The 26627-nt window shown below is 50.5% G+C and overlaps 2 protein-coding genes across 10 annotated transcripts in view; both read right to left on the bottom strand.

Moving 5' to 3' along the window:
* CCDC180 (coiled-coil domain containing 180) overlaps positions 1-20359 on the bottom strand; it is a 56877-nt gene extending 36518 nt beyond the window's left edge. For 4 of the 8 annotated variants that reach the window (XM_027105438.1, XM_027105434.1, XM_027105436.1 and 1 more), the window contains exons 1-12: positions 18879-20348; positions 17316-17506; positions 14459-14547; positions 13293-13402; positions 12189-12317; positions 11980-12090; positions 11765-11860; positions 9697-9860; positions 8221-8340; positions 4598-4677; positions 1966-2054; positions 122-244 (exon numbers count right to left, since the gene is read on the bottom strand). In XM_027105438.1, coding sequence (XP_026961239.1) covers positions 122-244; positions 1966-2054; positions 4598-4677; positions 8221-8340; positions 9697-9860; positions 11765-11860; positions 11980-12090; positions 12189-12317; positions 13293-13402; positions 14459-14547; positions 17316-17506; positions 18879-18947 — 1371 coding nt within the window. In that variant the 5' untranslated portion in view covers positions 18948-20348. Of the gene's footprint in view, positions 1-121; positions 245-1965; positions 2055-4597; positions 4678-8220; positions 8341-9696; positions 9861-11764; positions 11861-11979; positions 12091-12188; positions 12318-12438; positions 12538-13292; positions 13403-14458; positions 14548-17315; positions 17507-18878 lie in introns of those variants that run through there. The other 4 variants (XM_027105441.1, XM_027105440.1, XM_027105437.1 and 1 more) reach the window with 3 other exon arrangements.
* A 618-nt stretch (positions 20360-20977) lies between these two features.
* Positions 20978-26627, bottom strand: part of LOC113619929 (stimulated by retinoic acid gene 6 protein-like) — a 73733-nt gene continuing 68083 nt past the window's right edge. Inside the window, exons 19-21 of one of the 2 annotated variants that reach the window (XR_003432591.1) lie at positions 24714-25399; positions 24064-24146; positions 20978-21673 (exon numbers count right to left, since the gene is read on the bottom strand). The gene's annotated coding sequence lies outside the window, so the exon portion shown is untranslated. The remainder of the gene's footprint in view (positions 21674-24063; positions 24147-24713; positions 25400-26627) is intronic. The other variant, XR_003432592.1, reaches the window with a different exon arrangement.

Below are 26627 nucleotides of genomic sequence, written 5' to 3' on the forward strand. Positions count from 1 at the left end.
GGGGCTGCACGCACCAGTGACGGCAAAGTTGTAAGTCCCCGGGCTCCCACTCCTCTCACGGCCCAGCACGCCGGGTGCCCCCCACCCTGCTCCCCAGCTGCACAGGTCCCCAGTTACGCACATCCAAGGCCTCCAGCTCCTCCTCCGCCTTGCTCTGGAGATTTCCCACCATCTGGAAGAAGGACGGGCTCACCAGGCTCTCTGCTTCCTCCTCAGTGAAGGCCTTCCAGTCCAGCAGCTGCTTCTGGAGAGGTACAAGGCAGAGCCTGGCTTAGGGCTGATGGGGGCTTCGCCTCAGGGCTGGTGCTGCCCCTGAGATCGCCTCCCAGCCATGCCCGAGAACTCGGCGGAAACTCCCACAGCAGTGGAGACGGTCCAGCTTTATCTGCCCACTGTGTCCAGGTGCTATGTGCTGCCCCTGTTCACTGAGTCCCCCAGAGGTGTTCTCATTAGCCCCGTTTGGCAGATAGGAAACCAAAGCTCACAGAAGTGAAGGAACTTGCTGGAAGTCACACACCTGGCAGGTGGTGGAACTGGGATCTGAACTCAGAACTGTCCTACTGCACACCCTACAGGCATCAGCCGCCATCCTACACGGCCTCGGCGTTGCTGCAAGCCAGACACGGCTCCCATTTCCTGTCTGCAATTATGCCAGCTGGAAAGCCAGCTCTTTATATCAATAAAGACTTGATTTATGTACAAAATCTAGAATAAATCAACCTCCCCCAAATTAAAAACGTGTCTCCAGTGTATACTTCCAATGCCGCTGCCCAGGGAACACCAGGCGCCCCCTGTCAGGCTCAGAGTGCTCTTGGGGTACGTGAGGACGTCAGCATTCACCCCCTGCATGCACCCAACCAGGGGCCATGAGCATGGGTACAAGGCATCCGCACTCAGGCCCACAGGGCCATGGGGCTCTGGGGAGGGCGTGAGTGACGAGGTGGTGAGCGCTGGGGGTGTGGCCTTGGGGAGGCTCTCCAAGGGCACAAGGTTTCCCTCCAGGCTTTACTCCTAAACTCTGACGCCCCTGAAGGGCTGACTGAGAGGCACGTGACTGCCCCTAAGGCCACAGAGCAAGTGGGCAGAGCCCTGTGGGCTCGGACAGCCCCTGGGCCTTTTGCAAACTGGTCTTCTCACCTCCAGATGGGGCCAGCGACACCCACTCTGCAGGGCCTTGTAGGATTTGATGAGAGTGGGTGCAAGAGTGTGGCACAGCCCCCAGAGACCACAGCGCCCGCACCGTGCATCACACTGGAGAGCGCTCTGCTCCCCTGAACGCTGCTCACCTCAGAGTCTTGGTGGCAGAGCCAAAGCTCGACAGACACACACACGAGGGATGGATGGAGGAACAGGCGCTTCTTGGGGCCCACAGGTGAGACCCTCATGGCCTGGGGACTCCTACCGCCAGAGCCGGCAGGTTACACCATCTTCAAAATGTTTAGGCTTTTGGGGGTTTTTCATCTAAACAGTTTTCCCAAGGAGGCACGGAGGGGGCATTCTGACCCAGTATGTCCTTGCACCTCAGAAAACCAGGCATTGTAATTGAAGGGGGTTGTGAGAGGACTCGCTGTCTCACCCTCTAACAGAGGTGGGAAGGTGGAGTGAAGTTGTGTGTGATGCCACTGGCAACACTATCTACAAAAGGGAAGCATTGGAAATAACTCCCATGACATGACCTCCACTGAATAAATAAAGTGAAGTGATACAGAGGGTCAAGGGTGAAGGCTGAGGTGATCAGAGGGGGAAACTTTGTCCCTGGGGTCAGGGAAGGCTTCCTGGAGGAGGTCATGTTGGGGGCCACTGAGGGGTGGGTGGGAACAGCTGGGGAGAAGAGGGTCCAGGCTGAGGGAACAGCTTCAGAATGCCCAGAGGCCAGCGTGGAGGGAAAGCAGGATGTGCGGGCTGGAGAGGGGCAGGGGCATGCCCTGTGCTCCTCTCCTCAGACGGGCCAGGAGGGGCACCCACCTTGCACTTCTGCACTTGGGCCAGGCACTCCTGCCAGGTCTTCTCATACTGCAAGCGGATCCGCATCATGCAGTCCACGTGGTAGGCGTCTCCATAGGTGGAAAAAAGATGTCAGCAGCTCTTCCAGAAGAAGAGGGGAGGTTGGCAAGAGGAGTTTCCCCGTCGCTCAGGGCAGAGGCTTCTCCCCAGCCAAGTGCCTCAATAGCGGGGATAATTTAGATCAGGGGCTGCTATCTCCCTCGCCTCAAAGTTCCTGACACCCCAAGATAAGGACCTCAAATGAGAAGCCACCTTTTTCTGTTCTGACCCTAATTCTTGACTCAGTTTCGAGGCTGGTGAAATTCTTTTGGGGGAGTTGCACCACGTCACAGAACAGTAACCAGGTGCAAATTAAGGAGCGTTTACAGATCATGTCTGTGGTGAATACCGTAAGAAGCGAATGGACTAGCGGAACATTCCAAAGCTGATGGATTGATTAATTGATTGATTGATCTTCTCCTCTTCCTCTGCCCTACTGTTTCTGGTTTATAGTCACCTCGGTGTATCTCTTGGTGTCTAAGATAAGGAACTGAAGTTTAATGTTCCTGGCAGTTCTAGAAACTGAAAGATAACACAAAGATTGTGTGGTGGTTGTTCCTTGACAAGGGCTGGGAGGAAGGCAGGCTGGATGGCAGTTAGAACACTGGCGAGGGTAGGGCTTCCCTGGTGGCGCAGTGGTTGAGAGTCCGCCCGCCGATGCAGGGGACACGGGTTCGTGCCCTGGTCCGGGAAGATCCCACGTGCCGCGGAGCGGCTGGGCCCGTGAGCCATGGCCGCTGAGCCTGCACGTCCAGAGCCTGTGCTCCGCAACAGGAGAGGCCATGACAGTGAGAGACCCGCGTACCGGAAAAAAAAAAAAAAAAGAACACTGGGGAGGGTAGATGTGTAGTGGAACTGGTGAGGAGAGGCCATAAAGCTGGTTTCTCTCATCCCCAGGGCCGCTGCCTAGGCTAGCACACCTCCACCCTTCCTATGAAGTCACTATGATGAAGCCCCACCCCGGGTCTCTGTGCTTCTGTTCCTGTACCCCTCTGATCCGTTCCCCCCTCTAACCTTATCACTCTCAGCTCAGAACCTTCCACTGGGTTCCCACTGCCTTCAGGATAAAGTTCAGCCTTCCGCACATGGCCACATGGCCAGCACAGTATGGCCCTCTGGCATCTTCCAGCCTCGCCTGCCACCTTCTCCTTTCCCTGAAGGCCCCAGCTCTGTCTGACCTCTCAGCCTCCCCACGTACTAGTCTTCCGGCTTAGAAAGCTCCCCTGACCCCTGGGCCTGGCTACCTGGTACTTGCCTTGCAGGTCTCAACTGGATGATCACTTCCTTGGCAAGGTGTCTTATAACCTTTAACCAGGCTGTGCCCCCAAATACACATTCATGTAGCTGGCCACCTGTCCACTCCCCGCTGTAACATCCTGCGTGGTCTGACTTCCGCTCTGGACTGGAAGCACTCGAGAGAGATCCACCCTGCTGGTTACCAGGGCCCAGCACCACACTTGTTCCTAGGAGGCCTCCAGTGAATGGCAGCCATTGCTATTATTTAGGGTCTCAGGACTCTTATGCTTGGTATTATAACATAATTATAATACCTTTGGAATTATAAACCCGAGAGCCCTGGGAGCAGTGGTGGGTACTACTAACCAAAGCACCCAGGTCAAGTCTGGCTGTGACACTTCCTTGGCTGTGTGACCTTGGGCAGGACACTTCACCTCTCTGTGCCTCTGAATCCTTCTCTATCACAGAGGGCCAATGACACCACTGACCTCACTGGGTTGCCTCAAAGGAGATTGAAATATTGTATTGAATATATCTTCTAGAGCAAGACTTGGCAAACTCTGCTAGATAGTAATATTTCCAGCTTTGAGAGCCATACAGTCTCTGCTGCAACCACTCATTTCTGCTATTATAGAGCAGAAGCAGCCAGAGACAGTATGCAAACAAATGAGTGGAGCTGTGTCCCAATGACCCTTATTTACTAACGGGCAGTGGCCTGTGGGCTGGAGTTTGAGGACCCTGGTTATAGAGAATTTCTAAACATTACTATTTATTCTTGAGCACTGAGTAAGCCAGCCGCTGAACTATGACTGGACTGCAGGATTGCACGTGATTCTTATATCAAGCCCACAAGGTAGGTACCTTTATTACTCCTCTTGAGATTCCTATTTTATGGAGGAGGAATTGGAGGCCAAGAGAGGCCATGACTTCCCCTAGGTCCCAGAGTGGGGACAGTGCACCTCATACGTCCAGGGTCTGGCCCCTGAGCCGTCCTCACAGGTGGTCCTTGGAGCCATCCCTCTGGCTCCACGCTGTGGTCAGGGGTCAGAGTGTGGGACCAGCTGGGAAGTGACTTGGGAGGTGGTGGGAGGAGGAGGGGCTCTGCCAGGCAAGGTCTGGGGGTCCGAGATAAACCCTCAGAGCTTACTCTTCTCTCCACACCCTAACCCTTCTTCCCCAAGAGGGACTTGCCACCTACTCCTGAGTTTATAACAGACTCTCACATAAATGACTGGCTGACAGACTGAAGCTGCTACGAAGCTACTACTTGAGCAGAGTTCTGGTGACACTCAAGTGGGATCCCACAAACGTCACTCACCGAGGTGCTTATTCAGGGAGTTGAGAGTAGAACGCCATTCAGTCAGCTGAGCTTTGCTGTCATTGGGGGGCAGGAGGTCACTGGGGAAGGAAGATGTGACACGTGAGCCATACTTGAATAAAACATTCACTTACCAAAATTGGTAGCATCTTCAAGGAACACGGGTCTAGGGAAGTATCTACGTAAATACCGATGAAATGAGTGACCTGTTGGGGATTTCCTGGTGCCAAAAGCATACCTCGTGAAAAGGTCTAAGAACACTATTGAGCATGTTACTTAGAAAATAAAACTGAATTTTCCTAATGGAAAAAACCCAAATGGTTATCACACGACCCAGGAAGCCACTTCGAGGAACCTAATGAGAGATAACAATATAAAATGCATACAGAGTTTATGCATTAAGACAGTTCTTTAACAGTACTGTTTATAAACACTCAAAAGATCAAAAACAACCTTCATTCCAACAATAGGGACTTGTCTAAATAAAATACATGAATTCTCTTCTGTAGTCACTAAAAAGAGTGTAGCAGATTGAAAAATGGTCAGTATCGTTAGGTCCTCCCACCAGCAGGTGGAGTCTATTTTTCCACCCCTGGATCTGGGCTTGGCCATGAGAATTGCTTTGGCCAATGGGACACTAGCAAACATGACACAGAAAAGGCTTGGGGAAAGGGCTTATGCATTCCGCTTGCCCTCTCTTGCTGTAGGGAGCTCTTCTGCCAGCACCACCACCATGCCTACAAGCCTGGATTAGCCTCCTGGAGGCTGAGGGAGCAAGTGCAGAGAGGCCCCAGCTGCCCCAGCGGAGGCTCCAGACACGGGAGTAAGGCCATCCAGCCCAGCCACAGGGAACTGCTCGGCCAGCTCACAGAATCATGAGAAGCAAAAAATGATTGTTGCTTTAGGCCACTAAGGAAGTTACAGGTGGTGTTTACTGATGTGGAAAAATGCGTATGACATGCTAGTTATTGTCCAAACCAGGACATTTTGCCAGTGAAAGGGGGATGAGATAAACAATTATGTCAGGACAAGACGTGTAACCCAGGATGGTCTTGGGCAGCCCCCTCATTGTGGGACAGTAAAGAGCAAAAGGTAGGTACAAGAGTGTGCAGGGCATAATCTCAAGTCTAAACATTGTACTAAATGCAATGTGGCATCCCAGATTGGGTCCTGGAACAGAAAAAGGACATTAGTGGAAAAACTGGTGAAATCCGAAAAAGTCTGGTGCTTACTTAATGGGAACTCATCAAAGTTAATTTCTTAGTGTTGACAAGTGTCCACAGGCAGTGTAAGATGACAACATTAGGGAAACTGGATTAGGAGTATACAGGAATTCTGTGTGCTACGTTTGTAACTTTTCTGTAAATCTAACATTACTCCAAAATGCAAATTTTATTTTTAAAAACTATTTTAAAATTACATGCACATATACTTACTGGGTCCAGGAAAATCCATGGGAATTCTCCTGGGATTTTGGATAACTCCCTCTTGGGGCCCTGGGAATCTTAATAAGACTCCCCACCCCTCTGCCATCACTGCCCACAAGCCTGCAGAGGGCCTGGCATGCGCCGAAACAAGGATCCTCGCCGGGCGTCTGGGGCTCTGGGTCTACAGAGGAAGGCCTGGAGCTCTGGGCCGGGATGGGACTTGGGCGCTACGTGTGATCCCATGAGGCCGTTCCATGGAACAGCTCCTCGGGCTTGATTAGAAGGCTCCCTAGCAGCCGCTGACAGGTCAAGGAAACATAGGTGGTGTCTACACAGTGTGCTTTGTGGGAGCGGTCCAGACCTCTCTGCACAAACACCACAAACCCAAACCTCCGCTCGACACTCACTGGAATTCTGTGATCAAGGCTTTGCAACTTTAAGTTGTGTGTTTAAGCATTGTGTTTGCAATGCTTCCAGACAGTGGGATTATGTCCTGACTTCACCTTTTTATATATTCCCACTGCTGGGTCCTATGTCCTATAAATGTGCTCTTGCCTCTGATTTCTTAGAATTGCCCCCACCTTCCTCCAGGCCAGGTCATAGCACACACCCAGCTCCATGCTCTGCCTGCAGACACTGCCATTATACAGTGTGTCCCAGCTTTGGCCAGAAGCATCAATGAATGCATTTTTCTCCAGGTGTTTGGCCCTGTCTCTCCCCTCCACTCAGGCAGCAGTCAGCCCCACATTCACAGCCTGTATGAGGGATGTGGTGGGGCATAAAAGACATCGGCCTAAAAATCTTTCTGCATTTTGTTTGCAAAAGTCTAAGTTCTTAGAAGAGTCGAGAACACTGTTGAGGAGAAGGCATTTGTGGGAGTGGGCTGAGAGCCCTGAGGAGGAGGAGGGCGCTGGGGACCAGGACTGTCTCCTCACCCAATAGAAAGGGGCTGGGGGGAGGTGCAGACACAGCAGGATGGCGGGTGCCCGGCAGTGCCAGCCTGGCAGTACCACCAGCCTACTTCCTGGTGGCACCATGAAAGCAGCTGCAAGACCCACATCTCTGGACAGCAACGGTTGCCTGGCGTGTGAGGACTCGGGGGCTCAGAGCAGCCTCCTCAAGACTCCTGCGTCCAACAGTCTGGAAGCAGCAGCAGTTGCCCAGCTGCATGTGTGTGGACCAAACTCTGAGGACCAGACTCCCACCACCGGGCCTGGCTTTGGGTGGGATTCCGTAACTTTCCCTCAGTGGACAGGATCCCCAAGAAAGGCTAAGTTTTGCCCAGCTTTATGAACAGGGACTAAGTGGAGTCAGAGAAAACAACGAAAGCACTTTTCCTTGTGTTGAGATTTTTATCCACGTTAATTTCACACTGCATGAAAATGTGGCTGCACATGGGGCAGGAGATGCCAATCCTGAGGGAGTCCTTCTGGCTCACGTTGTGGGGGTCCTAATAGTCATTTACGTCCCAGGAGAACTTGAGCTCTGTGGTGGGGAGACGGGAAGAACCTGCATCTCAGCGTCCAACGAGGCACCATCCCAGCGTCCAAGGGACCAAGGAGGTGCACGGGTCCCAACACATGAAATGTCTTTGCCTTGCAGGACCACACAGGCTCCATCCTGCTGCTAAGGGTGGATGCTACAGGCTCCCCAGATGGTGGGCTTCCAGGGTCTAGAACAGTCAGTATGCCCCCGCCAAAGAGCTTATCATGGGATCAGCTGGACCCAGGTGTGAGGGAAGCACCCACAGCCTCTGACAGGTCCCTGTCTGCTGGCAGCAGCCTCCTCATCAGCCTCCAAGCCTTCAGCTTCACTCATACCCCTCTACCCACCCTCCGAACTGCAGAGCTGATGGAGTCACTCTGCTCCCCACTGCCCTCAGGAAAAGTCTAGCCCCTGACCTGGCCCCTCCTTCCCCCGCTCCCCTCCGACCTCACCCCTGCCATTACCCGCTTCCAAGCTCTTTGGCAGAACCACACTAAACTTCTTTCTGCAGCAAATGTGTCACGTTCCCTATTGCCACTGGGGCTGGGACACCCCAGAACATGGACCCAGGCAACCAGCCCAGGATCAGAGAACTGGGAGATGGCCGGGTCTGGAGGACACCTCAGAAGAAAGGTCAACGCTGAGGACTGTGCCTGCCTCCCCCATGGACCCCCGAAAGGTGCCCCTCCCCAGCGGCCCCTCCTTCTGTACCAGATGGTGCAGAGATGGTCCAGCCGCTTTTGCTGCAGGGCGCTCTGGTTCTTAAACATGGTCTCCAGCTCCATCTGCACAGCTGGAGGAGTCTGGATCCTTTCACTGGCCATGAACTCACTGGGCGTCCAGACACGTCGGCACCATGCAGAGGAGGGGAGGGGCAAGGTGGATGGGAGAGAAGGGATGAGACCCATGGTAAGAACGTTCAGAACCCTAGCACCCGGACACCACTCCCAGCCCCTTCCCCTCCATCCGGGCATCTGAGGAAAGGAGGGAAGAAAGAGAGGGAAGGAGAGCGGGGGAGAGAAGAATGGAGGGACCAGCAGGCACAGATCAGGTGTGGGTCCTGACTGCCGCCTCCAGCTCTGTGACCTTGGGCAAGTTGCCCCCGCTGAATCTCAGTTTCCTCTTCTGTAATGGAGCTAATGACAGTACCTTCCTCAAGGAGTACTTGTGAGGACCCAGCAAGATAATGTGAGCAAAGCCCTTAGCACCGTGCCTGGCTCCTGGGAAATGCCCAGGAAATGTCAGCACCTGCCATCACTGCCGATGATGATTAATGACATCTTAACCTCCCAAGCCCACGCCCAGGCCGAGACAGGCACTTTCCATACAGCATCTTGTTGACCATCACTGAAACCCTATCACCAGTTCATCACGGCACCTGCAGAAAAAGGCTCTGTATGTTCAAGCCCTTGACCAAGGTCACAGGGAAAGTACAGGTGCAGCCAGACCTCAATACACTTTTCCTTCCTCCCCAGAGTCAGACTCTGGTGCTCTCCATCTAGAAATGCGGGCGTACAGATGGGCCTCCCACCCCCACGGCTACAGCACAGACAGACACTCTTTGGTGTCCTCAGACATCTTGGTCCCAAGAGTCCCTTTCTTAGCAAAAGAAAGCCTTCCTTACTGGCCAAAAGCTCCAGGACCCTTGTGTCAGCATTAACGAAAGTGCCATCTGGTGGAGGGAGCTTGGAGATGGGCCCTCTCTTCCCCCTGCCTCCCATGGGTAAAACCTGCTACCACAGGGTGGGAAGTGTCCCAAGCCTGAGGGATGGCCATTCTCCTTAGCCCAGTAATAGTAAAGAGTGGACAGTGGGCAGATAATCAGACTAACATTTTCAAACAGTTTGTACAGTGCTCAGAAAATGCTTATGAGAAAACGTGTACGAAGAAAATAAGATACAAATCTACATATGCAGTATGGGTCTAAAGAAGCCTGGGAGAAAATACACCAAAATATCAGCCGTGCTTCTCACTGTGGTGAGGAATTAATGGTGATTTTTAATTTCTTCCTTATACTTTTATCTATTTTGACTTTTAAAAAAGAGCACCTATTACTTTTACCACCAGAAAAAGCAAGAGCCTCTTAAAGTGACCACAAAGGGAGGGAGAATGTGCCCCCCTCGCCCGCCTATGCTGCCGCCCAGGGGGGCAGGGGGAGAGCCTCGGGTGGTGTGGGCAGCCACCGACCTGAAACCCTGCACCAGGTCCTCCTTCTTGAGAGCCTTCCAGGCATCCACCAGGCCCTGCCAGCGGCGGTGGCCATCGAGCTCCTGCTGCAGCGCGGCCTCCATCAGGTTGACAAACAGCTGGGCGAGGGCCCTCCGGTTGCCCAGCAGGGCGTGGTTTATGATCTGCAGTCACAGGTGGGCAGGCTCTAGATAGAGCGGGGGCTCTCCAAGGTCAGAACAAGGCTCAGTTGGACAGGGGGCTGGTGAGCTGCGGGCCGAGGGCCGAGCAGGGCCGTGGTGGCGTCTGAGGATTACTGTGGGGTCGCTGGGCACTCAAGGAAGCTGCCTGGGGCTCAGCAGCTACGGACATGACAAGGGTCTTTCCTGAAGGCTTAACCATGAACCCTGACCACGTGAGTTTCAACCCAGCTCCAAGGCCACCTCAGATGGCTTGTTTAAAAAGGTGATTCTAAGTTCACTGGAGTTAAGCACTTCAGCAGGCTTTCAGTGTTTAACTATTTTTTTTATAAATCTGTTCCAAAAGCAGAGTGCTCATGCTACCAGGGACCAGCCACATATGGTTGTGATGAGAACCAGTACCCAATTACCAAATGAGATCACAGCTAGGACATTCTTTGGCGGTCCTCCCAGCGGACCTCACCAGGGCACCTTTGGCATGGCAGTCGGGACGATTCTTCACTGTGTGACACTGTTCTGCCATTTAGCCTCTCCACCCCCTTAAATGAGAGCAGCCTCTCCCAAGTCCCCCAAGGACTGGGACAGCCAAAAATGCCCCACACATGTCCCCAAGCCCTCTATGCACTGCCCTGGGGCAAGGGTGAGAACCGCCAAGCTCAACAGGCAGAAATTTCAGTAACAATTTTCACTGAAAGCCGAGGTTTGATGCCGGCTGTTCCCAGCTGGGGGGCATTGGCAAGTATCTCCTGAACCTCCAATTCCGTAGCCATAATGTAAAGATAATGCCATTTACAGCACAAGGAATTGGTGAAGTTAAATGAGATAGATGCACACAGAGCAAGTAGAAAGTGCCAGTTGTTATGCATACAATAAACACAGGGAAGTCAAATGTCGAAACTAAGTGGGACACTGTTAACTCTGACTCCCCTAATCGATCAAATGGCTCAAAGTTAGGAACTCCTGCTTGTCTCAAAATGAGAGCGGCCACTGCTGCGTCCTCTTATGTCATCCTCCCCCCAAGTACTTGTGTTTAAGCAACACTATCCTCATTTTATGGACACGGAATTCCAGGTGCTGGGGCTGAGTAATTTCAGGAACTTTCATGTCTGGGCAGTGGAGAGGGGGGCCTGTGCTCACTCTCTGTCTGTGCTTTGTCCAGGACCCCAAGGCACAGACCTGGGCTGGAGCCCATCTGTGATTCTGAACACTGTACTCCTTCTACCCTGCGTGCTGCCAGGAGGCCCATTAACCGGCAAGCCCAGCTTTCTGTACAGGACCTAGAAACCTATGCAAGAGAATGTACCTCTGAGTAGCCAAAAGAAGTGTCCTTTCATGAACAACCTTGATTTTCTTGTATTTTGTTTTATCCCAAAGGAAGCACTTGGAGGAGGCTGAGGGTGTGGACAGAGAAGCAGTGGGGACAGAGCCAGAGGAGCAGGCATGGTTCAGCAATAGACAGACAGCAGGAGGAAAGACAAGAACCACTAGAAAAACTAGACATACAGGGCATGCTGAGGTCACTTATGAGTGCACACACCACCCTGAGACCACAACAGTTGTGAGATCATGCCTCTGTCTTGTAGCACACATAGCATTGCACATGGTAGCTGAGACACGGCCCCGTAGGTGCTCATAAAATTAGCATTGGTCACACTGATGACACAGTATTAGGTTAACTGGCAGGGAACATGGCAGGGAAGCATAAAATGTACTAGACAGATTTCTATTGAAAATACTTAACAGAGACTCTAGTTCTGAACTCAAGTAGCCAACCTGAGTTACTTGGAAATGTTGTATATGAGAAGCCCATCATTCCTGAGACCCAGGCTCTAGGGCATCCTGGGGTCCTGCTCCCGCGGGCTCATCCCCTGCACGTGAAAATCACTCACCGTGGCTTCTTTATTGATCAGCCTGTACACGTCGGGCTGCATGAGGTAGGAAGTTTTCTCTATGATTTCCACATATTTCTTCAACACACTTTTTAGCTAGAAATGACAAGGCACCACAGTGAGTGACTCCCTTCTCCTGGAGAACTAAAAACAGGTGATGACTCACAAATCCCACAAGTGAAAATCACCAAGAGCACATCTGGAGGCCAACTCACTTTATCTGCCCGGGAGAACTCAAGCGAGTGCAGCGTCTTATCCAGCTCCTTGATCTCCTGCTTCTGGAGCAGGAACTTCTCGGCCACCTGATCCCGCAGCTCCAAGAGGGTCTGTGCCAAGAAGTTTGGGTCAGGCTGGGAGAACAGGTGGCAGGGAAGAAAGGAGCAGGACGCAGGTAGGGCGGGTCCCGCCACGAGGGGACCCCTACTTGGATGGTGTAGTCTTCAAGGTTGCTGTCGTTTTCCACCTTTTCAAAGAGATTGTTGATGTCTTCGTCAGACTCAGCCAGCTTTTTTAAAAGACGGGCTCCTGGCTCCACTATGAGAGGTTCCATTTCCTAAAACAGGCCAGGAGGGCGAGGGCTATGGTATCAACACCCCTGGGACGGGAAGGACCCCCCCAACCCTATAGTAGGGAAGTGCCAGCTGCGGTCCTCTCTCAAAAACAGTAACTCTTACCTAGACCTGAAGAGTTCAGATTTACTAACTGTTCACAGCCAGAGCACAAGGGCAGCACTATTCGGGACACACGCCATGTGTGAGGCCTTGTCCTCAGACTCACTTGGTCCTCACCATAGCCTGCAAAGTACGTGCTGACCTTATGCCTGGCCCATGGTTGGAGCTCAACAAATATTCATTAAAGAAGTGGCCAGTGAAATAATTCCAAGAGTACTTCAGATGAGGAAACTGAGGCTCAGTTCGGTTGTGTGACCAAAGCCGCTGAGCTCACGGTGACAGCAGAGCTCAAGTGCAGCTGGGATATATCAGGAAAGTGATAAGCTGGCAGGGAGAGCACCTTCTTGGTGTTCTGGGTCTGTGACCAGCTCCCGGAATCCAGGGAACTCAGGGAGAAAGTGGTGAGTGTGATCCGGGGCCCAGAGAGGACCCGAAAGGGCAAAATTCCAGGGATTAGTCTGGTTAGAGGTCTCTGGAGAGGAACAGTGAGCCAATTGAGGGTAGTGCCTAAGGGTCAGGCCGTTTGGCCCCTTGTTAGTAGGACTGAGCAGGGAGATCAAAGACTGGGCTTTAGCATCAGATCCAGAGTCCAGTTCCCACTTGGCCCTTACGTGCCATATCAGGCAGGACTTTCTGGGCCTCACCTGTAAACTGGAGGTTATAACAGTACCTGACATATAGAGTTCTGCTCATAATCAGAACTTGTAGCAAGCCATCCAAACATGGCTACTACGATTCTGTTTACACCTGGTGAGCCACTGAGGACCTGGGAGGTGGGGCGGCGGGCGCTGTGCAGAGTCCACCCTCCCCTTGGAATGGCCCAGGAACAGAAGGCAAGCGAGAGGGAGAATTCTCACCATCCCAATCTGATTGATCTCCTCCTTAAAGCTGGCCAGAGCACTCTCATAGCTCCTCCTCTTGTAATCCTCTCGCCCTTGAAGGGTGATGGTGCTGAACCTCTCAGGAACTGGGGGAGAACAACGGAGGTGATGAGGTTGCCCTCAGAGCTCCAAGGTGAGGTCAGAGTACCCAGGAAACGACAGCAAGGCAGCAAGTGCCTGGGTTCAGGAGATGGCCCCCCAAAGCAGGCCGGCAGTGTCAGAGACTTAAGGAAAAAGAAGGTGATCCCTAAGTGCTGTAGGGAATTAAGTCTTACATGTACAGTTAAATGCTCAAAAAAAGTTCCAAATGCTATGTATAGAATAGGAACATTTAGGGTTTTTTTTAAAAGTTTTATAGAAGAAAACACATACACAGATAAGAATTACCAACACTTATCAGCACTTACCATTCACGAGGTATTGTTCTAAATCAGTTACTCCTCAGGATGAAGCCAAGAGGCAGGTTCTATTACCGGCCACTTAATAGGACACTCAGGCATGGGGGTCCAAGACCAAAGGCAGTCAGAGGCTCAGCAGGGGTTGGCATGTGGGCCCTCTGCTCTAGGGTCTGTGAGCCCACCCTGCGCTCTGCTGTCCTCTGAATACAGGTGGGACCCGGGGCACTATGTGGTTTCATGGGCGGTGGGCACTCTTGGGCGGAGAAAGGGGCTATTGTGGAGGTGGAGTTTTCACCTTCTGCTTTATCTCCTTCCTTTTTCTATAGTGAGCATATATTACTTTTTTAATTACAAAGAAAAAGAGCCTCCGTATCCAGATAAAGTCAAACCAGGGTAATGTGATACAGATTGAAAAACCCTCCTGTGAAATCACAGAAGAGCGAGCTACATCCTTTACCAAATGGTTTCATCAGGAAATGCTGACTGTGCAGGCAGCACCTCCCCCCACCCCCACCCCCCCAGCTCCCTGCGCTGGGGAGAAGGTTCAGGGGAAATGCTTCAGAGGCAAAGGCCCAGGGGAGAGGGGCGGGGTGGAGAGGTGGGCTCCAGGGAAGGCCCTCTATGATGCTGAACAGAGGAACAGCGGGACCTTCAGATGCTTCTACGTTAGCGCTTCCAGGAGCTCCCCGCAGAGCGCTCTCTGGCCCAGGCCATGCCTGCCCTCACGCCTGAACATCGGCTCACCGGGGGCGTCTGGGAGGCCCCGCACTTCTCTGGCAGCAGTGCTGTTCTCACTCTCTTGAGCTTTCTCCTTCTTGGCTATTTCCTTCTCCCTGAGGCACAAGCAGAGGAAAACAATAACCAACACCCCCTACCACACACCCCCCTCCCCACCCCGCACTGCTCCCCTCCAGGGTAGCTCTGGGTCTCCAGAGACACCCTGGGAATTGGTAATAGTCCGGGCCCACTGATGCCAAAATGCCCTGAGGATGTGCCCCCAACAAACACTGCCTGGGCATCTGCTGCCAGCAGATACCACAGTTCTCAGGTGAGAAGCTGGGGTCTGCCCTCAGGGATCTTGCTCCATTCTGGCCGCACAACAAGTGTGAGTGGTGGGCAGGAGCCATTTTCCACATGTGGAAACTGAGGGCCACAGGGGGCCTGGCCAACATGGGAAAGCCAGACTGGGGCTAAGCATTCAGCATGCTCCTCATCTGCTTCTTCAACAACCCATCCTATGAGGCAGCCAGGGTGACCCTGTTGTCCAGGATGGGGGATGAGGGAGGGAAGTCACTGGACAAAGTGGCGCTGGGATTCCCAGATCCCTGCACGTGATGCCAAGGTCCATGGTTCATGGGGTCTGGGTGTGGGAGGAGAGAGCTGGGATCCCAGGACAAACTCTCTCAGCAGGGAGGACCAGGTGGGTGAGCACGACCTCAGCTTTGGAATAAAAATCCCTTAATGTGCTGCCCACAGGGTAAGCGCCACAGAAATGCAGCAGTTCCCAGTGACGCCTGCCATTCCTCAGGGCCCTGACATGTGCAGCACTTTCCAGACTTTCTCTTAGTCCTCATGGCACACCTACCACCAAGGAAGACCGCAGGGCCTGGGTGGCAGCTGATGGGGCCCAGGCTGGCCCTCCAGAGGGGGGTCTCTCAGCCTTGTCAACCAAATGCCCCTGGACTAAGGTGGCCCCACTAGGGCCTGGGTGCCCCGACTATGGGAGCTGCTAACAGCTCTGGCTTCTTGGCCACTTGTCCCAGGAACTTGGGGGCTTGGTTTACACTAGTGGTGATCGACCCGTACCCCGAGTTTCTCTTCCACCCACCAGAGGTCCTGTCCTGTGTGAATGAATGCACAAGTTGACCGGTTTGGCTGGCCAAATTTTCAAGGAGGGGACAAGGCACCCCAGAGAGGTGCCGATGCTGAGTCAGTGATCCCAGTCGCTTTGAGGGTGGCAGGGCCTGGTGGGTTATAAGCACATCTCTCTTCTTGTGTCCTTGTCTGTCTGTGCCAGGAAGCCAGCACAACGCCAGCACCCTCCATGAGAAGTGCCTTTCCCCAAACAGTGTCCTGTGGGTGCCAAGAGTGCCTGACTGATGTTATACCCAGTTATGCGGAGGATAGGTGGTTCTAGGCTAAACTCTGGGGAGGAGGGGACCCTCGGGAAGCACAGGGAGATGTCAGGAGTCCCTGAGTCTGGTAGAAAACAGGTCAGCTGAGAGGGGCCTGGGACCCCTGTAGGAGGCAGAGTCACAGCCAGGCTGCACAAGACTACCCTCCCAGGAGGTGGGAGGGAGCGTGGTCAGGTTCCAGCTGTGTGTGCCTCTGGATCCCTGCATGGGGCATCAGGGACAGGGCTGGAGAATGCTGACCTCCAGTCTGTGCCTGGGTGGCCAGTGGGTTTGCCCAGCTGTTCAGGGTGCTGAGTGTCAGAAGCCTCAGGTGACCTTTTCCTGGGAAAATTCAAAGGGCAGGGCAGAGACTTTTACCCGGTCAATCCCTGCTCCAATGGGGGTTAAAAGGAACACAAAGGCAGATACAGCAGGACTGACTTCCTGTCCCAGAGTCCCAGACTCGAGAAGGTTTATGGCTGGTGCAGAGCTTAACGAGCCTAAGGGAAGCCCAGTTCCTGCTACATTCTCCAAAGTGCCCCGTGAGGAAGCACTTTTCCTTTTCCTTTCTGTTCCTTTCTCCCTGCTTGAGGAGTCTAAGCTCAGGGAGCTGAAACGGCATATGCTCAGGAATTCAAGTTCAACTTCTGAACTCGGAGGTTCAGAAGGAACTCCTGATCTCCCTGTCCCAACCCCACTTGCTCCCATCTCAGGGAATGGCACCTCTGCTGTCCACCCAAGCACTCAGGCCAAAGACCTAGGACTCTCAAGAGCCCTCTCCTCCCACCCAATCTGTCACCTAGTCCCACGGGTTCTGCCTCCAAGATAAACCTGAAATGCCCTGTGTCCCTCTCACAGCCCCACAGAGCTTGCGTGGACTGTGGTGGTCTCCTCCCTGGCCTCCCTGCCTTTCCTTACAGCCCCCCATGTTCTACACACCGCACAACCTGAAGGCCTTAAAAATGCAAATCAGCTGTTCACTTCAGTACAGTCCAAAATACGGACTGTAGCCTGCAAATCTCTCCTGGCCTCATCTCCCAGCCCTCTCCGCAGGCCCGCTGACTTCTTCAGCCTTCTGAACAGAGAAGCCGGTACTGTCTCAGAGCCCTGCTCCGTGTTTCCTTTCCTCATCCTCTCATCTCAGCTGAGGCCCCTCCTCAGACAGCTTTCCTGACTCCTGTCCCACCACCGTGTCCTCGGTGTCAGAGCCTTCCCCGCTTTGGGGAGACCTGCTTATTTATGTACTGTTGAAGCCTCAAGTTCCAGGAGGTTGGGATCCGCATACCCAGTGCCCCGGCGAGGGAGAGGGCGGAAGAGAGGGAGAAGCAAACAATCCTGCAAAGTAGGTGTTATTACCGCTCTCTCTCAGGGGAGGTACCTGGGACTTCATTCCTATCTGGTACTCATCTTGTGTGAGCTCTTTTTGAGTTTTTGAAAATTCTAACCACCCCTAGTGTGTGGGATGTGGCCTGGACAGCAGGACCTACCTGTAGAGAACAGGGTTTTCTGTGACCCAGTCATTGGGTAGGCTGTGCGCCCACTTCCGCTGCCGAGGAGACATCATCTCCCCTTCACGAATATCCATCTTCGTCATCAAGAGCTTCCTGCCATCCTTTGGGGCCATGGAACGCTCCATAGTTCGCTTCCTGGTGGATGCCAGGGAGTGGACCAGCTGTACCTAAATCCAGGAAGGTCCAGGTTAGGGGGATCAGAACTGCAGACTTCCCAGCACCCAGGCTGACTGCACTGTCTTAGGTCAAATGGGAGCCGGCCAGTAGGAAGGCACTTTGAGGGAGGCCTGCAACCCCAGGGCACACTCCATGCAGGTGGGCTCTCCCCTCCCCATATCAGTCATTCAGCCATTTCTAGGAGGGCATCTTTCAAGAAATTTTAATGAGGACCAAGATGCTCATCCCCACATTTTTATACTCACAAGGAATTGGAAAAATGGAACTGTCCAACAATAGGAGATTGGTTGAGTAAACCCAGTATGACCCTTCGGGTGAATGTTAGGAATTTATTAAAAATGAGACTTACAAAGGATTTTTTATGACATGAGGAAATGCTCAGGATATGATATACCATAAAGTATATCAATTAAGAGCATAAATTAAGGGAGTTCCCTGGTGGCCCAGTGGTTAGGATTCCAGGCTTTCACTGCCGTGGCCCAGGTTCAATCCCTGGTCAGGGAACTGAGATCCCACAAGGAGTGTGGAAGGGCAAAAAAAAAAAAAAAAAAAAATATAATTAAAATTATAACCAAAATTATACATTATAATCTCAAAACTTTAAATGCATGGAGAAATGACAAGGAGAAAATAACCCAAACGTTATGAATCGTTGCTTCTAGGGCGCAGGATCATGTGAGTAATTCATTCCTTTTGTTTCTTTACGCTATTATAATTTCCAAGCCTTCCACAGAGAGCATTATTTAGGGCTCAAAGTAGGAATAAAAATCCCTTTTAAATAAGCAGTACACAACTTCAAAAGAAGGGTTTGAATCTGTGTGTTTCTTTTAAGATATTGTTTCATTTGTGCAGTTTTTTATAGATGACAAGGCAATGCCAACAACCTATAGAGGGCATTATTACCTTAATAAATTATGGGAAGTCCTAGGTCAAAAACTAAGCAGCCACTAAACATCGTGAAGTTCATGAATGTGCAGTGACAAGGAAAGGTCTCTGGGATAATTTAACCAGGGAAAAAGTAGGTTTTAAGACACTGCTATAGAATCAAACCCAGTTTTTAAACAGAAAAATAAGAAATGCTTTCATGCTAGGTAAAAGCTCCAGGACACCCAATGGCTAAATCTGGCTATTTCTGAGTAATTTAAATTAAATTAAATTTAATTTTCTAATTTTCAGAAACAGACATTCTAATTTTGTATCCTTACATTTCAGGAGCCAATAAGAATTATTTTTAATCTAAGCAATTTCAAAGCCCTTATTTCATTAGATTCCAGGCAAAGAAGTCTTCAGAGGGAGGGAAGTTTCCAGGGGGCCGGAGGGAAGCGGGGGGCAGGAAAAGGGGGAACAGAAGGACAGACTTACCTCAGCCTCGAAGATCTGCTGGTAGACATTCCCGCTGGGAATTTGGGTCACCTTCCCCACTGAGGACATCTTGGCCTCTGGCTGGACACCCCTGCAGGGAAGCTGTTGCCTGGGGTTTGGTCTCTATTAGACCCGGACGGATACTGACAAACCTCCCCCTACCCCTCCGAGGACAAGTCCTCCCCCGAGGACAAGGCTCCCCAGGCAGACAGGCTGGCCGGGTCCACGGGGGCTGAGACTCCTCTACCCTGGGAGAAAGCATCAGGGCCCCTCTCAGGCCTCAGGGTTCTTACTTTAAAAGAAGAAGAGGGGGAGGGGTGCGAAGAAGCAAAAGGGAAACAAACCTCAGGCAAGAACCTAACTGGAACTCACTGAGAAGGTCGGCTCTCCCAGCCACGCCAGGCGCAAATCCGAGGCTGACTTTGGGGACAAAGAATAATAGCTATTGCTTGCGCTTCACTCTCTCAAGCTCCTCCGGGAAAAGTCTACGTGCCCAAGGTATCAGCTGGGATTTCAACCCGGCCTTGAACCCCCAACTGGCGCAGAACGCGGTTCGAGGACTTCCCCCGCACCCCTCCCCCCCTAACAAAGGACACCTGGGTAGGAGAACGTGGAGGGAGGGAGCGGCCTGATTCTGGCCACGCTCATTAGGCACCTACTGTACGCTGAGAAGCCCAGCAGGCTCCTCTCACGCCTGCCCCACAAGCCCAACAAGGAGAAGGGGCAGTCTCAGGGTAGGCCCTCTAAGCCCCGCCAAGTGGAGGCAGGCCCTGCGCCCAGCGACCCGGCCGCGCCCGCACCTGCACCAGCAGAAAGCACCACTCAAGTCCAACCTCAACTGCAACTATACACACTTGGTGTCCAAGGCAACGCAGAGGGGCGGGAGCTCCGTTGGCCCCGCCCTCACGCGCTTTCCCAGGAGGAGGCGGGTTGCCCTTAGCGACGGGGAACCCCCCTCGTGGAGTAGTGAAACTCCTGCCAGTTTCTTTGTGCAGGGGATACCTCAGGGCTGGCAGGAGCTTCCAGAGAAGCACATTGAATATTCCGAAAATTAGCAGGAGACAGGAGATGCATCTCTGAGCCATTGCGGTCAAGAAAAACCATCCTATCTTCTTTGTCTTGGTTAAAACCAATCTCTGCCGGGAAGTAGCGTAGATAGTGCATGGCTATAAATAAGAAGTGGAAAGCATCTCTAAAAGAGACCATCTCTTTCTCAGACTAAAAGAGGTTGAAGGGCTCAGAATCCAGGCCTCAGGCTTGAATGGAATTATAATTAAAAGGCTAATTTATGTGACTCTTTGAGTTCCATTCACCCAACTCACCACTGCTGCATAACCCTCCTAAAATACAGCTCTGAGGTACCCACTCTCCTGCTCACCAGCTCTGCAGCCCCTACCAAACCCAGCCCACAGTCCCTAGATGACCTCAGAGGCCCCCCGCATCTGGGTCCCGCCCTGACTCTCCCTGCTTCAGCAAACTCCTCACTCTTCCTATATCTGCCACTGCCCCCTGCCCTTCCTCACCCTGCTCCTCTGCTGGGATCCTTCTGTTTCCACACACCCCAAACCCACCCATACTTCCAGCCACTGCCAGTGACAAGATCCCCCCCACTCATTCTGACCCTCATCTCCCCTTCCTCACCCCGTCACCTCTCCTTTCCCTGAACGGGCTTGTACGTTGGTCACTGTCAAATGCAGGAGTTCAGGGCATCCTACTGGAAGGGGTTTTCTGAGGGGCAGGTGTGCCCTCCTAACTTTCGTCCAGCTTCCACTGCCCTCAGCAGTGTCCTGCACATTATTCAGACACACTGAGTGCTCCCTGGTAAATGCACGAATGCCCGGAGTGTCCTGGTCTGACTCTCCCAGAGTTGGCTCTTTCCCACACACGCACCCAGAGTCCTGCATGGCCAGGGCTGAAGATACTTGTGGCTGACACTGAACCTGGTGAGGGTTTCCTATAGGTGTGGGATTCCTGACTCCTCAGAGAATCCCTCCCCTCAGCAGGGATCCCTGTCCCAATTGCTCATAAATGCTCCCTATGACAACTTCCTTGAATAAGTGATCATTCTGTCCAGACTAATTTCAGAAATTAAGAAACAGTGAATAGAAACCCTTTTATTCCCCTTCTTTGGTCCCAGGTTTTATTAACAAGGTGAAATATTGTAACAAGTGATTGGACTAATTTTAGCTGGAAACAGAGAAAGTATATTTAAGTGAGGTTAAGGGTGAAAAACACAATAAAAAATAGGAAGTGTGCAGGAATTATTTGCAGTTAGCGAGATCTCTGTCTTGTCTAAGAGGCCCTGTTGGCTTGGCCCTTCTACATCAGAAACTGTGTTTTCCCTGCTCATAGATGCTTTCTGGGTTCCAAGTAAGCAACACACATTGTTTAAAATAGAAAAAAAAATTGAATGGCGAAAATAAAAATAACCCATAATATCACCACTGAGAATTTACCTTCCTTAATTCCCAAGTTTCTGGGCTTTTGTATTTGAGTTTGGATCAAACATGGAAATTTGTGTTTGGCTTTTGGATGGCATTTGTATTACCCTCCTAACTCTACAATGTTCTAACTGGAAAGAATAACCAGCTAGAGATTATCTGGTGAGTCCACCTCCCGTGTTAGAGATGGGCAAGGAGGTGAGAGACAGGGAATGGAAGGAGTGAAGCCAAGCCTTTGGACTCTTTTTCCTGCACCTCAACGTTGTATCTTCCCCCTCAGTCTTCACTTTGAAAATGTCTCTTGACTTGAACTTCATCCTTTTCCTTCCTCTTCCACAGTCCATCGTCCATCTTCTCCATAGTCCATAGAAAGAAAACCAACAAGGACCACCTCAAGAGCTAATATTTACTGAGAGGGTTTAATACTCTCAATAACTATGAGAGGGGTACTGTAATTAGATGAAGAAACTGAGGCTCAGGGAGTTGGTAACTTGGCCAAGAGCTCCAAGACAGGAAGTGATTGAATCCAGGATGTGGACCTTGACCATGTAATTCCAGAGTTTTGAACCAAACACTATGTCATCTGACCTTGGGACTAACCAGAAAAAACGTTCTGGATCCGACTGACAGGATCTGTGTGTTGAACTATAGCACACATACCGGAAAGTACTGAAATCCTAAGTGTATAGCTTAACATATTATCCAGTGGGAATACACCTGGTAACCAGTACCCACAAGAAATAGAACATTACCAGCTCTCCAGGAGCCCCCTTTATGTACCCGTCCCAAGTCACTGCCCTCTCCTCCCCAAGGGTAACCAGTATTCTAACTCATGAATTAGTTTTGCTTGTTTTTGAACTTAAATGGAATAATACAGAATGTACCCTTTTATGTTGGGCTTCTTTCATTATGTTTGTAAGTTTCAAACATATTTTTGAATGTGGCTGTAGTTCATTTTTATTTCTGATATCCCATTACCAAAAATATAACCCATCGTATTTATCCTTTCTATTATTGACGCACATTTGGGCGGTTTCCAGTTTAGAGAATTACCAAATAATGCTGCTCTGAACATTCTTTTGCATGGTGAACATATGTAGGCATTTCTATTTCTAGTCTATTCATATTTTCATATACTTAAGGCTATTCACATTTCTTTTTCCGTGAACTGTGGGTTCATGTCTTTTGCCAATTTTTCTACTGTGTGTCTGTTCTTTTTCTTATCAATTTCTAGGAACTCTTTGTATATTGGGCATGTGAGCCCCTTTGTAATATGAATTACAAATATTCACAGTTTATCATTTTTTCCTTTTTATTATGACGGTTTGGATTGGGTTTTCTTTGGTGTTTTTATTTGTTTGTTTGTTTTGCTATGTATTGTTAAGATGTTACTTCTCCCCAAATTGATCCATAGATTTATACAATCACAATAAAGTATCTCAGCAGATGTCTGGTGGACACTGACTATTTGATTTCAAAATTTCCATAGAAGTACAAATGGCCAAGAATAGTCAAGACAATTCAAAGAAGAATAAACTTGAACAGCTTACACGACCAGATATTAAGCCTTAGAATAAAGTTACAATCATCAGGGCAATGTGCTGTAGTAGCACAAGAATAAACACAGAGAGAAACAGAGAGTCCAACTCAGACCCACACATACGAACATTTATGTTGTATATACTAAAGAGGCCCGGCAGAGCAATGGGGAGAGGATAGTCTTAGTAAACAGCCCAGGGTTGCCAGTTATCCACATGGGAAAGAAATTAATCTTGACTCCTACCTTACACCAAGAACAAAAAATCAATTCTAGGTGGATTTAAAATCTAAATGTGGAAATTTAAAATAATAGCATTTGTATTAGATAACATAGGAGAATATTTTCTTGACCTTGGGGCATAAAGACAAAAATTAATAAACTGGACCTTATTAAAACTAAGAACTTCACTTCATCAAAAGACGCCTTCAAGAGAGTAAGAAAGAGCAGAAGGAGAATAAATACGTGTCACATATTTATCTGGAAAAAGCCTCACAAAGGATACGTAACTAATTTCTGTGAATTAATAAGAGGAAAGAGACAATCTACCTGAAAAAAGAAATAGGCAAAAGATTTGACTAGGCATTTCACAGAAAGATAACCAAATGGCCCACAGGTACATAAAAAGCTGCCCAACATCATTACTCATCGGGAAAATGCAGATTAAAACCACAATGAAACACCACTACACATGTACCAGAATGGCTGAAAAATGCTGACAATACCAAGTGTTGGTGAGGATGTGAAGCAACTGGAACTCTCATACACTGCTATGTGTGTAAACTCCTACAACCACTTTCAAAAACTCTTTGATAGTATCTCCTAAAGATGGACTTACACATACTCAATGACCCCAAAATTCCATTCCTGGGTAAATGCCTCAGGCTCAGTCATAATATGACAAAATTATGAAAGTTTAAAATTTGACAATACATCCTAAAGCTGGGGGAGAAATAGAAAAGTGAAGCTTCCTCTCAAGACTCTCCAGGCCCATCAGGTCCAGCAGTCTGTAGACCTGCCTGATTGCACTGGGGGTGCCTGCATAGCTCCAGAGAACTTGGGGTACTCAGAGGTGGCATGTTGGTGGGGGGATGGCAAAGAACTCACATCCTGGGCAGAGCCACTGGTCCAGGGAGCAGTATGCTCTGCAAGGCTCAGCTGGAGCAAGCCGGGCTCCAGCTCCCCACCTCATAGCTCATTCTCTTACCTTCCCCAGGAATGCTGAACCTCAGGAACTCCTCCTCACTGCACGCCATCCTCTCTGCTCTGCCGAGCACCTCCACTCACCATCTGAAGAAGACATGGGGAGAAGTTTCCAGGTGTGTAGGCCTCTCTCCATAGGAGCACCAGGTGGATGAGGAATCTCCCATAAGGCTGGCATTGCCCCGTCTTTCAACTGCCCAGACCTCCTGGGAGGCAGCGAACCCTGGGGACAGGGACTGGGCTGGTGGATGCGGTCTCTAAGCCTCCCTAGGACTGCTTCAAAAATCCGTTTCCTTAAATATCAGAGACTGGGTTGAGCCAAATCAGAGATTTTCAAGTGTTTCCTTTACAGCAACAAACTATTTCCGTTTGAAACAAAATTTACTCAAAATAGAACGCTCAGAAGAAATGGGAGTGGAGGCCCCAGGCGGCCAACACAAGGGCTCCCCCCAGGCCCATGGAGCCCTTAGAGCTCAGAGGAACCAGGTGGAAACCCTCATCTAGACAGTTTGGATCATCTGGGTTCTCAAATAAAAGGGATTTACACTCACACCCCCCCCCATTATTCACAAATTTCTCCTTCCTTCTTTCCTTTTCCCTCCCCTGAGGAAGAGTTCCCCAAATTTTCAACAGCTGGTGGCAAAGACGACTCACAGAGCTGGGAGCTGCTCATCGAGGCAGAGTGGAGTCTGGAAGTCTAGAAAGAGAGAGGGAGAGGGGCACGAGACGCGTGCCGTTTCATTTCTCACTTAAGGTATCTTTGAAAAATTCCAGTTTTGTCTTGTCTAGATTAACAGGAAGAGGGGTCTGTTTGGTCCGTGGGCAGGTGGGGGACAGTTTGGGGGCAGGAGGCCCTGGTAATGGGATAAAGTGGCAACAGCTGGCTGTTCCAGGAGGCGATGCTGAACTGGCAGAATCAGCAGGTGTCTGGCTTCCATGCTGGTCCATCCCGCTGGCATTTAGCTTCTTCCAGGCTGGTGGGGCGGGTGGGAGTTCCTTTCTTCACTAAACCAGCCTAGCCTGTCCTCAGGAAGCCGGGCCGCTGCTGCTCCTCTGGTCTTCCCTCCATCTCCCAGGAGAGGGCACCCTGCCTTCACCAAGGATGGGCACTGCAGGGGACTCCCACGGACCAAGTGGACGAACGGGCTGCCTAGCCTTGGGTCCAAATGGCTGGATCAGGGACATAAGACACCCATCCCGGTTTCCTAGCTGGCGAAGCAGCAGAGATGCAGGAGATTTTGGTCTGGAGCTGGAGTCAGCCTTCCCCTCAGATGGTACCATGGAGAAAGAGATGTGGGTTCCTCCAAGTCTCTTCCTGACTGAGGCCTTGGTCTCCCTGTCTGTCATCAGAGAAGACTGGGTTAGAAGGTCCCTGAGTCTCAGCTCCCGTGTCCCCCCAGCTTTGGAGTCCACAGCGTGGCCAGGTCCAAGTCCTGTTTTCTGGGTGTGCACTGCCCCCTCAAGGGCCTTGGTGGTAGTGCAACATGAAAGGGGCAAGGATGGAGTACTAGTGATGGGCTAGGGGGCTCTTTCTGATGGACTTTAGCCGTCTGCCTCCTAGGGGAATCAGATCAACCTCCAGAAAAGGAATATTCCTCTAGAAAAGGAATAAGGTGGACAGCTGTGGTACTCGCTGTGGGAGAGTGGTAGAGGAGTGGAAATCAGAGACCCTCTGTGCAGGACACTCCCTGCTCCGTCCCAAGTCTTACATTTACTGGGAGAATTTGATAATACAGAAGTGGGAGACCCATTGAATTGGTAGATGGGGGAAGTGGGCTGGCATCAAGGACAACTTCCCAGAGGAAGGGCTATTTACACCCATCTCTGAAAACAGGTAGGACCTGGATGGAACTGGAGGGAACAGAGGGTTCCTGTGGGTGCCTCTCAAAGGTTTCAACTGAATGACTGAGACCCACTCACATTTTCAAAGGTAATATCCTCTATAGTCAACTGATTGTAGATGTGTTTGATTAAATAACCGGGAACTATAACCTTGCCAAGTTGACATGGAGGACCATCACAGTTCTATTAATCCTTTATGTATACTGAATATTAGATGCTTATCAGGTCTAATATTTTCTTCCATTCCATGGGTTGTTTTTCACTCTCCTGATAGTGTCCTTTGATGCACAAAAGTTTATCATATTTATGAAGTCTTAATAGATTGTCTTATGAACTTATCTATTATTTCTTTTCTTGCTTGTGCTTTGGATGTTATATCTAAGAATCCTTTACCAAATCCAATATCATGATATTTACTCCTTTAAGAACTTTATAGTTCTAGCTCTTAAATTTAGGTTTGCTCCATTTTGAGTTTTGCATATGGTATAAGGTAAGGATCCAAATTCATTCTTCTGCATGTGGATGTTCAGTTTTCCTAGCACCATTTGTTGAAAACACTGTTTTCCACATTCCATGGTCTTTACCATCTGCTGAATTTCAACCATTTGTTGAAAATCATATGACCATAGATATAGTTTATTTCTGGACTCTCAGTCTATCCCACTGGTCTATGTCTATCTTTATGCCAATGATGCACTGTTGGATTACTACTGCTTTATAGTAAGA

This window comes from Aethalodelphis obliquidens, unplaced genomic scaffold (assembly GCF_003676395.1).
Source record: "Aethalodelphis obliquidens isolate GAN/ISIS:26980383/991018 unplaced genomic scaffold, ASM367639v1 scaffold7, whole genome shotgun sequence".
Lineage (NCBI taxonomy): Eukaryota > Metazoa > Chordata > Mammalia > Artiodactyla > Delphinidae > Aethalodelphis > Aethalodelphis obliquidens.